This window comes from Azolla caroliniana, unplaced genomic scaffold (genome assembly GCF_043228905.1).
Source record: "Azolla caroliniana isolate FFs.n. ecotype wild unplaced genomic scaffold, voAzoCaro1.0.p SCAF_8, whole genome shotgun sequence".
Lineage (NCBI taxonomy): Eukaryota > Viridiplantae > Streptophyta > Polypodiopsida > Salviniales > Salviniaceae > Azolla > Azolla caroliniana.
In genome coordinates this window covers 1,382,227-1,394,064 of record NW_028230443.1, presented here as the reverse complement: position 1 = coordinate 1,394,064, position 11,838 = coordinate 1,382,227, and the positions used below count along the sequence as shown (strand labels likewise).

At 36.6% G+C, this 11,838-nt stretch overlaps 2 protein-coding genes and 1 long non-coding RNA gene across 3 annotated transcripts; 1 reads left to right on the top strand and 2 right to left on the bottom strand.

Annotated features, from left to right (window-relative positions):
• Positions 1-1,233: 1,233 nt before the first annotated feature.
• On the top strand, positions 1,234-5,160 carry LOC147860691 (uncharacterized). The gene is made up of 6 exons (XM_087323600.1): positions 1,234-1,388; positions 1,525-1,667; positions 2,664-2,714; positions 2,833-3,054; positions 3,206-3,308; positions 4,373-5,160. Exons 1-6 carry the CDS (start codon positions 1,291-1,293, stop codon positions 4,893-4,895), a joined length of 1,140 nt encoding a protein of 379 aa, XP_087179726.1. The 5' UTR covers positions 1,234-1,290; the 3' UTR covers positions 4,896-5,160.
• Positions 2,547-4,538, bottom strand: LOC147860692 (uncharacterized). Its single transcript, XR_015530123.1, has 2 exons — positions 4,398-4,538; positions 2,547-3,036 (listed from the first exon to the last, which is right to left on the bottom strand). It is a non-coding gene; the product is annotated as an uncharacterized LOC147860692 (long non-coding RNA).
• Positions 5,161-9,058: 3,898 nt separating the features above from the next.
• Positions 9,059-10,335, bottom strand: LOC147860690 (uncharacterized). The gene has a single exon (XM_087323723.1). The coding sequence runs from the start codon at positions 10,247-10,249 to the stop codon at positions 9,524-9,526; it is 726 nt and encodes a 241-aa protein (XP_087179849.1). The 5' UTR covers positions 10,250-10,335; the 3' UTR covers positions 9,059-9,523.
• Positions 10,336-11,838: the final 1,503 nt, after the last annotated feature.

Here is an 11,838-nt window from a genome sequence, read left to right as displayed (position 1 = left end):
CTAAAACTTTCTTTGTGCATGCTTCCCCAACCTTGTATAAATGTGTCTGCTCTCCTTGATTATAATCAAGGTAAACAACACAAATTACAAAATCCATGGTTCAAATAATTTGCTCTCATTCGCTTATTTCTTGGCCATTGTTTTTGTTTCCCTCTTCTTGTGCTGATATTTGTTGCCTCCCTTTCACATAACCTTTTGTCCAAGGCGGACCTTAAACAATCCAAACTCGAAAATGGAAAACTTCAAGAATAAGTTTGGAAACTCCAATTTGTTGTGTGATAATGCAATAATCATCTCTTTGAATTTTGCTAAGAAATGCACCAATAATATGAATACAAAAGCTAGTCCCACGTACCACATCAAGCTCAATGTACACCACCAACATCCATGTCCCCACGTAGATTGATTGGGCCCAATTTCAATTGTTGATTCATTTATGGAAAGTTCCCTAAATATGTTTGTGTTGTCCAAAGATTGTGAAGCATCCCATGGTTTGTGGTTTTAACACCCAAATTTGTTCTTACGACGTCCCATCTTTGATTCATAGTTTGATTTTAACTTACATATGATTAGATGGATGAACATAAAACTTACATAATGTCTTAGATAGATGAAGGGTGATCAATGCCATTGTCTTCTAATCTAATTTAACATGTACTATATATAACTTACATTATTAGAATGGTGAAAATGCCCGAAGATATGGACATATAAGCAAATGTATCTAATACCTCTAATGAGGACTGAGGACCAAGATCATACAAGAGAAGAGAGAGGTCTACTCCAAGAAGTTGTTAGAGCGTTTTTTTTTTATTACTTCTACAATTGCCCCTACTTTATTTTCATTAGTTTTCGTCCGTCGGATTGATCAATGTGGTGAGAGAGGCATGCAACGATCAAACTGGCCTCAGAATTACTCAGCCAGAAAGAAAGAAAGTTATATTAATGTCTTCTAAGACCAAAATTATCCTATTAGTTAGCCAGAAAAAAAGAAAGTTTCATTATTGTCTTCTAAGACCAAAATTGGGCCATTAGACAATCAGTTTACGACAAAAAATGGGGTGTTTACCCAAAGAGATAGTATAATTTCTGTTCCAGATTGGTATATATGAAAGGGTATTCTGGGGAAATAGCGAAAAGTTCAGGGGCATTTCGGGAAATAAAGGAAAATGCCCTTTCTAGAACCTTCTAGGTTATGATTGAACCCTCTCTGTTTCTTCTTCTTCTTCTTCTTCATTTGGACTCTTCTTCTTCTTCTTCTTTCATTCCGTAGATCATCTGTTTCTGGCTATGGCGGACGGAGGTGTTCCTGGTGGACCTGATTGGCAGGGCCTACTGAAGTGGAGCCTAGCTCATTCCGATGGCACTGCTCCTCCTCGGCGCCTCAGGTATTCCCGTCTTTTCTTCTTTTTGGTCTCATTCGCGCGCGCGCACACACACACACACACACACACACACACAAAACCCACGAAATGAAATAGCATTATTTCTACGAGAGATAAGAGGTGTTTCATCCCCTCGCAGTGACGAGGAGAGGAAATGGTTTATGGAAGCAATGCAAGAGCAGACCGTGGATGTGATTCGACGAATGAAGGAAATATCGACAGTGATGAACATTCCTTTAGAGTCGCTTCTGTCTCAGGGAGTCACGATTGAAGATTTGGAAGGTTGGCATCTTAATTCCCTTAACAACTAAGCCCAGCGAGTACCTTGGTTTGCTATGTTTTGCCGTCCCCGCATCCTTTTCTCATGTATCGGATGTGTATGAATTTGTTGGATTTGAATTTTTCTCTAGTGTTTTTAAACTCACCAATTGCAGAAAAACAGGGCATGCTTTTATTGTGTAGAGTTTCAATCTACTTGTTTTGGATGGATACCCATTCATGTTGTGTAGAGATTCTGCGGTATGGTCAAAGAGACAATGTGCAGCATTCCATTATTACATAGTTAACATATGACAACCTCGTTTTGGTATTATCTACATTTGTCATTGTGTCAGGAGTGTGGGAGACTAAATGTATGAATATTAGCCTAGAATATGACATGCCATGATAGTTAGGGAAACTGGGTTTTGGAGTGTTGGCGTGTATACTGTGGTTTTTATTAGTATCCATTCAGGTTTTATCTGGAGTAGTTTAGTTAGGTAGGAATGAACCTGGATTTATGGATTTAAAGGGAAATATAGGTTCTCATTTATTGTACCCCATTTTAATGAAAATATTGATTATCTTCAGGATAAGTCACATTGTAAATGTGTAGCTGACATTGATTTGGATAAGTTTGCCTTGTTTAGAATAGAATTCATCATCATGGAGCTCTTCGAGCGGATATTTTATTTCTTGCTTGAATCTTATAGCTCTTCAAGTGCGAGTCTTTCATTTCTTGCTTGAATTTTAGCAATATCTATGTGCTGATTACTTGTTTCTGGTGCATATGAGTGTCTCATTAGGCTTGAAAATGTCATTATATCACCAGTGATCTATCATACATCTTTGTTTGCAATAGGTGGTATTGTAAGCTCACGAAAAGTTGAACTATTTCCATGCTTATCAAATGTCATTATGATTGATAGTCTCCAGATTTTCTGCACTTATGTGCTGCAAAAATGTGAGGTTCTTGCTAAGCCATATGGTGCATTTACTTTATCCTACTTTAATTTTCAGGAATGTTGGAGGAGCTCCAAATGCATGTGGAATCCATTGACATGGCAAATGGTAATTTATAAACCACAAACTTTGAAAAAATTCTCATAATCTTTTTTCTAAAATCAGGTTTGAGTACGTATTTTCACTTGAACCTGTGAAAGTATCAATGTCCAAAATATTTCTGCAGATTTGCATGCAATAGGAGGTTTATCTCCTCTTCTGAATTATTTGAAGAACCCTAATGCATCCATCAGAGCTAGAGCTTCCGAGGTTGTGAGCACCATGGTTCAAAATAATCCAAAATGTCAGGAGATTGTTATGGATGCCAATGGGCTGGAATTCTTGCTCCTCAATTTCATGTCAGATCCAGATTCGACAGTACGAGCAAAGTCTTTGGGTGCCATATCATGTAAGAAAACATAACAGAAGAAAGTCGTCATGTCTTTACTTGTACTAACACAGAAGGCTTTGTATATTTACTAGACATATAGATGCTTGTGTACTATTATTATTTTTCTTCTGCTCAAGGTTTTCATTCAGGAAAATTTGAATGTTGTCAGCTTTAATAAGGAACAACAAGCCTGGTGTTACAGCGTTTCGTCTGGGTAATGGCTATATGGGACTCAAAGCTGCATTAACTTCTGATAATCCAAAATTTCAGAGGTACAGATTATTTATGTGGATTTGTTTCTTTTGTGTGGATGATGAATTGAGACGATCTCAGAACTGAGCATTTCACTTAGATTCATGTATACATATGCAAGTACATACATTATATGTACACACACACATATATATTTGTTTCTGTGTGTGTACATATGCACAAGATGGATGGATGCCACTATTATATTGGTTTCATAAGTTATATTTCCCATCATGACATGACATGGATGAGTGCCACTATGGTGTTCGTTTTCATAAGTTATATTTCCCTTCATGCACGAGATGGATGAATGGCACCATTACATTGGTTTCCATAAGTTATATTTTCCTTCATGAGAAGATTTTGTCAAACTACATATGCACAAGATGGATGAATGGCACCATTATGTTGGTTTTCATAAGTTATATTTTCCTTCACAAGGAGATCTTGGCAATCTTCTGAGGTTAACTTTCTCAAACCAAAATTTGGCCTCTAGAAAAGCTCCCACATAAAAAGATAACTCTTATGGCTAACTGCCATATGATGCATGAACTCTAAGGGCTTCCTAAAGTAGATGAACAAATTTATATGTTCAATACTGTTGGGAGCGATAGACCCTCCATTTGGAAGAAAAATAACTATTGGGAAACAGTGGTTTTGGTCTTTGACATTAAAGCTGTAGGTTGGGATTTTAATTCCCACTCCAACCTTGGGTGAATGACAATCACACTCCCCCCGCCCCCCCAAAAGAGGAAGGAAAGGTCGAGAGTGTCATTTTTGAATTGTCCCTCTTTTTTCATTCACCAAATATTGTGGAGTTTGTTAGAAGTTTTTAACATGTGTATTCAATAACTCTTGGAACCTTAAAGGGCACATATATAGGTAGAAAGTGGGACTTGATTCCTCCTAAAAACTTATGTAGAAAATGAGACTTTATATCATTTTGCTCTTTTTATATTGTAAATTTATGGTATTTAAGAGTCAAGACACTAGACTTTAGTAGAACAGTTTAGTAATTTTCTATTTCAATAAGTCTTTTTTATATAATGATTGGCTGATGTATCTATATTTATTATTGGCTCAGGAAAGGTTTGCAAGTGTTGCATTACCTCTTACATGAGAATCCCAATGATAATAGCATTGCGGCGGACCTTGGATTCAGCAAACCCCTTGTAAGTCTTGTAGTTGCCGATGATGTTGACATTCGACAAACTGCATTGCGCAATCTTGTCGAAATGGCACGAAATGAGAAATTCAATGACCATGCCGAGGAGAAAGAGAACACGATGAACCTACGGAGAGCTTTAGAGTCAAGGATTGAGCAGATTCGTAGTATGGATCCAGAAGAGCTCAGCGTGGTCAAGGAGGAACGAGCTTTGATTGATTCCCTGTGGGAGATGTGTTTTCATGAGCCTTCTCTACTGCGTGAGGGTGGGTTTGTGGTTTTGCCGAGTGACGAAGAACCTCCACCTCCAGATGTTACAAGTAAATTGTTTGAACCTGCTTTGAGAGCTTGGGCAGCACCGAGACAAACGATGGGCTCACAGAATCAGGAGGAAACGGCCACGTCCATGGCAACGAAGCCTCCTCTGCTTCTAGGTGGTTAACTTTAGCTGATCTGATTATATAAGGAGGAAATTGTAGGCAGCGAGAGTAGCTTCCATATACTTCTCTAACATATTATGTAATGGATGTATATCACACTTTGTAATTGTTATTTATGAGCTAAAAGTGTTTTTGTTACCCTTGCAAAGCAGTATTATACTCTTCATGTAGTAAATATGGTTACGGTTTATAACCAAATGATATAGTTGGTTTAAAATCACCCAAGTGAATTTGAAAGTCAATTTGTGAAAGGTTATGACTGTTAAATTGAAATGTTGTCTTCATATCGGATTTTTGTTTGCATGAAGGCTTAAATTTGGTGTGTTGATAAGAAAAGAAGTTGAGATTCTGAAGCCCTTACATCGTCTATATATTTGGTAGGTGAGGTTTGAATTTTTAATTTAGTTTGAAGTGGAAACCTACATCTATCTATTTGTTGTAGCTCTTCTTTAGAGTGAGTATTGAAGTTATAGGGGATACTAAGGTGCCAAAACATGATAACAGCTATTTGGGGCATTGAAAAGGTGTTGACTTCTAATGTTTGATTTAAGTAGAAACTTACACCTATCTATTAGTTGTAGCCCTTCTTTAGAGTGAGTATTGAGGTTATAGGGGATACTAAGGTGCCAAAACATGATAACAGCTATTGGGGCATTGAAAAGGTGTTGACTTCTCATGTTTGGTTTAAGTAGAAACTTACGCCTATCTATTAGTTGTAGCCCTTCTTTAGAGTATTGAGGTTATAGGGGATACTAAGGTGCCAAAACATGATAACAGCTATTGGGGCATTGAAAAGGTGTTGTCTTCTCATGTTTGATTTAAGTTGAACTTACATCTATCTATTTATTGTAGCTCTTCTTTAGAGTGAGTATTGAAGTTATAGGGGATACTAAGGTGCCAAAACATGATAACAACTATTGGGGCATTTAAAAGGTGTTGACTTCTCATGTTTGTTTTTGGGTCTTTGGGTACAATGCTAAAATATATTAGAAGGTGATGAGATCAAACGAGCCTTAAAATAACTATTTGTGAGGTATCAAAAGTAATTAATCTCTACTTAATATTGTTAGGTCCTCTATCATAACCCACGTTCTATCCTTGTTATCATGCATCACTTTACCCCGCCTCCCCTCTGCTAGTCCTCCCCAACATTGTTTTGACCTCCAAGTCCCAATAGCCTCTTGCCTTTATCCCACATATACATTGGGAAAAAAAGTGTGAATGAACATTTGCAAGAAAACTATTAAGGATATCAGAGCTTTCCCTACAAAGTATCCACACATCTAGTCCGTTTTTGACGAAGGAGAAAAAGAATATATTATTTATGTAATTTGAGAATCTCTTCAAATAATGGATTAGTACATCTCTCATTTGCATTTGCCTTGTTGAAGGCAAAGAAATTCCCTTCTCTAAATAGGATCCATGCATTAGGTCTATTAAAAATTATCCAATAGTATTGAAACGTTTCCATGAATGGAGTTAGAGGCCAAAACGGCAGATAATTCCTTGGTTGTTTTTTCTGGGAAGGTCTCCCAGTCTAACTAATCTTCATGTTCCTCAAAGGGGTCTCTAAGCTCCCACGGTTGGGAACTTTCTGTAGGGTCCGTATTTGTATTAGATATCTATGAACGAACTTAAATGGTTGTTAACCTACAAGGAGAACATGAAAGTTAGAGAGACACACAACCTAAAGAGAGAATCAAACAATTTTTTCTTTTGGGTGATTGTTCGACATTGTGGGAACCATGACATCATTGGTTTGATTTCCTAAGATTTCATGTGACCGAGTATAATATCAAAATAGGCATTGGAAGATGACAAAGTTTATACCTTGGACACTATACGATAGAAACAAAAGGTTAGTGTGTTTTAAATGCATCCATTTTTTTATTGAATGATTTTTTTCAAATCCCAATGCCCCTAATGTTTAAATTTCAAGTAGACATGCGTTTCTATTAACTTGTTTGTCTTGTTGTGGATTTGTGGCTAGAAATATCAAAATCAAAGTGCTGTTAAGAGAGATATCCTCGATAGCCTTTTGTTTTGAGTGTGGCGTTAGGTAGATATACGTTTGCCATTTGGTATGAATGTGACCAGTTGTCTTTCTTTATAAATGGGGGCCGTTTTCATAAATAGGTAGCACAAGTTCCTCCCAATTGTGGCCTCGTCGATCATTTGTCACATTATGTGTTTTTCATTGTATCGACCTCTTTGTTCATGGATTTGAAGATTTCATATTTTTGTTGGGATAAGTCCCATTGTTATAATTGTTGGTAAAGAGATTTTCATCGTAAGAGAATCTCGTGGATTAAATTACACGTGCACTTCGAGTTACATACTAAGTGGTATGGCCCATGTGAATCTTCAACTACTCTTCAAACATTGATAATGACATGCAAGGGTGTCATAGAATCTCTCGTCCACTTTATACATTCAATCAACTTTTGATTAGGGCAAAAGATGATTAGTAAACAAAATCCACAAGCTTGACAACAATTAAGTGGCATTATAGGGCTACAAATGTATTTACTAAAAAGGATGTAATCACCACCTCTTGTGAATGTAGTAAGCAACATCCATTAAATATTAAAATGGCTACAATTGGTTACCTTTTTAAGATCGAAGGATTTGTATACCCAGCATGTTGGATCTAGCATGCAATAGCATGCAAATGGATATGCGCGGAGTTGCCATTCGATCATTGCCACACCATTAAATGTTCACTTAGTGTGTTAACTTCCATTGCCATTCCATCATTGACACACATTAAATGTCCACTTAGTGTGTTAACTTCCATTGCCATTCCATCATTGACACACCATTAAATGTCCACTTAGTGTGTTAATTTCCATTGCATACCAACAATATGCCAAGTTGAGCACATGCCAATGTTTGGGGATTGTCGTAAGGTATAATCGGTGGCTACGATCTAATGATGGGTTGCGTAGGTAGAGCTTGTCGTATCCTAGGTGTTAAACACTTGTTGTAAGGTATAATTGGGGATTGTCGTAAGGTATAATCGGTGGCTATGATCTAATGATGGGTTGCGTAGGTAGAGCTTGTCGTATCCTAGGTGTTAAAACTTGTGCACAATACAATGATGCATAGTATAGGGGTAATCCTACCATATATATGTGTTAGTATTGATTTGTTTTGTGCTTTAAAACACAATTAGTCGAGGACAAGCAAAGATGCTAATGTTTGGAACGGTGATACATTGGGGCTTATTGAATATGGATATGCACATAACCAAGCACAACATACCATCAGACTAGTAGAATCTCACTAATAACTATGGCTCATATCTATTCTTATGAGGTAGCCTATGGTTGCAAAAACCTGTAGCCTTTGTGTAATATAGGTCTTTTGAATGGGCAAGCCTATTTGGGTAGCCTCAATTTTTTGAGTTGTTGCTTTGTAGCAATTTTCTAAGTAACAAAGTTCAATTTTCTTAGTGACACAACTAGGTAATTTAAATGTCTCAATTCCTGGAGTTGTTACTTGGCACAGTAATTTTTCCAGAATGATAGGTGTATGTGCTCAATGTGTATAATGTGTCTTGCCCTTCAACTGACATGTGTGTGTGTCTGTGTCCAGACATTCAAATATAATAGTTATGACTATCTAATCATCCATGGCGAAACGCTCTAGTAACAATAATCGTATCGAACTTCAACACAAATCCAACCTTCCAAGTTTGGTGACTTGTAAATAGAGGCAGAAAAACAATTGTGATCTCACTAGTAAATGTTTCGAAAAATCATTATCGTGCATTACAATAATCCGCGACACACCCATAATGTTTACCTCCCCTCAAAGTTTTATCCTTTTTAAAGGTACATTGTTACAGTTTAGCTTGCTAAAGTTATCTATTCTCTGGATCCCTGCTTTGAATTCACATTCAGGCTTGTAGTCATGGCGATGCTAAATTTTAATACATGTCATTTTAGGTTATCCATAGAAAGCCCCCAAATTTCCATGGATACTTTGATCTCTGTTGTTTGGTTCCATACAATTGCATCATATACCTGTGAATGTGCCATGGTTTACATGTTAGTTCAAAGTATTAGCAAGTAGAAACAATTTGGAAACATGACATTCAAAGAATGATTAAATCTCACAAGGCTCCAAAGTAATGGATTCAACCAAAATCTCTTACACTTGATACAATGACATATAAGGACCATAATTATTATTTCAAGTGTACAATGGTTAATGCAAGCCATGTTTACCTGTTGAGAAAAATCTAATATAAATTGAATATTGTTTGACAAAGAGACATTAAGATTGTCAAATTAATAACAAAGTGGACGAGTCCGCATCTCTTGATGGAGACATGGTTTTATGAAACAACATAACTTGTGATCCACCATAGGAGGTTATTTGATGTTCAATATTGTTTCTTAAATGGGGCCATTGCTTGGACAATGTCTTAAGTTTTAACCAACTCCATTTGTAAAATCAGCAGGGGCTAGCTTCATGAGTGGGAGAATTACATGGCCAAGTACTAGTGGAAATGTGAAATTACCCCAAGTGATGGCATTGTGGCACCCTGATCGTCGAAGAAGTACTAGAGATATAGATGCGACGTCGGAGTCACAATCTGAATCGATATTTCACTTGTTCAATGTTAATGATCATTAAAGGGATTCGCCAGGTCGAAGTCTTGATCAAGTTGATCCGTGAAGTAGGAATGAAGGTCACGATCCGAGATAAAATGAGGAGAAATACATGGGGAACAACTAGTCGAAACATTGTCCCGAGGGATGGCATACAAATGAGTCATCAAAGAAGAAGAAGAATCAGAAGTACCTTGAGGTAGGACATTACCCATGAGAGGAGGATCCATGTGATCATGAGATTCACAATGATAGAATGTATGGTCAAGATTATCCTCATGAAGTTGGTGATGAATATCATAAGGTATAAAATTTGAATTGTTATTGGTAGAGTAGACATGATCATCAGCTACAAGATCTTGATGATTATGTTGGGGGCTAAGAGTATAATTGTGGTTACACAACCCAACATGATGATGATGATGATGATCATCATCATGATCATTATCATCACAAATGTTATAATGACAATTATATTGGAGTGACATGAATGATGGGATGGTAGAATTAGTAGAATTAGAATAGATGTTAACTGTGGGATTGATTGGTGTAGAGTTTGGATTAATGGTAGCTGGTGGTGGTGATGAGGATGAATGGATGGAAGAGGGTGAATCAGTGCTACTATTGCCTGTCAATTGCTGCACAATTAGCTGGAAATTGGAGGGGTGTGCATGGATGAGGATAGGGGCTTGAACCTCCACCACCCTAGTCACAATGGGTGCTCTATCTCTCTTCATTTTCTCCTTCTCCTTCTCCCTCTTTAATTAGCTCTAATCATCAAATCTGGAATTTAATGGAGTAATTAGGGGGACACCCAAATTTGCCTTTAAAAGCAGTGGCTTCTTATACATATGTATACATCTTACCTTGAAATTATTAAACAAATAATAATAATCATGACAAACAATATTTTGACTTATTAGGTACAAATTAATCATGGGTTTCATATTTTTTTTATATCTATTTATTTGTCAAATTATTATTGGATATTTGGATTATTAATCGATTCAATGGTCTAATTTCTCAAGACAAAGCATTTTATGCTTTTATTTAGTTATTTATTTGTTTTTTTTATTTTCTTGCTAAATGTAATGGAAGCCACCTTTCACTTTGAGGTTGTTTTAAGAGTATATTTTATTCCCAATGAAAAGAAAAATCTATGTGCCTACTAAAATGTGCCAAATTCCCACCGAACTAGTAGTTCGATCTTTCGAATTCGGCTACACATGCATGTTCGGGGAAAAATATGCCGTCAACATTACTTCACTATGAATGGTGGCATTTCTTAACTCATCAGTTTGATGGAATATTGTGTATCGGATAGAAATCATATGATATTTCTATTTGGAGGTCCTACGGCATCGTGGTGTTGTCTTGTAGTAGTTTCGTGCAAAGCTCGTCGGTTATTAAAGAAACGTTCCTTGGGAACAACTCACAAATGCTACAAAAATGAAGAGAGAAATACATTTAAATAGGTGATCATGACGTTTGGCCTAGGAACGAGAGTTTCTAGATTGCTTATGCTCATGATGTCCTTATACATCATCCTAGGTTTCAAATTGTAATCACTTTCGATTATAACAAGTCTTATGGGTGAGACAATGTTTTAATTTATTCAAAATTTCTAACATAAATAAATTAAAAAGCAGTTTGTCATGTTTCTCTTTATCTATATTTTTATCCGTGATATAGGTGTACAGATGTCTCCCTTTGATGCTATATTAACCAAATGAGTTGTTACGATTAACTTTAGAAAGGGGTTGCAACATCCATGTAGCGAAAAATGATTGACTTGAGAACAAATTAGTGCTAAATTGGAGAATCAATTGGTAGGTCATTATTGCACATAATTCATAAAATGAGGTACTTCAACAACTCACATTGTGGTAACGCCTCTTACGCTATGTTTAAATCATACAATGTATCAAATAGGATTGACCGATAAAGGAACATCTAAACAACCTAAGTGGTATATACTCGATGGTGGAGAAGATATAAAACAATGGAAGACTTCAAGCATGTCGGTTCCTCTTTAGTAAGTTCGATGGCGGGCTTGATTGATGTCATTAATGTGTTAAAAAGTGATTTGTTGGATGACATATTGTCTAAATGTGTTTGGTTGTGGAGCAGACATCAATGTACGAGAATGTCAATATGGCGGTGCCTCTTAGGCTACATTAGGTGTATACTAGCTTGTGAATGACTTCAAAAAATATTGATAGTAAGTATCCAAGTTCTTAGGATGTGGAAGACATAGATGTACCATACATGTGCTAAAACGCGGCCCCAATGTCACAATAACCATTGTCTATTCAATTAATCATCA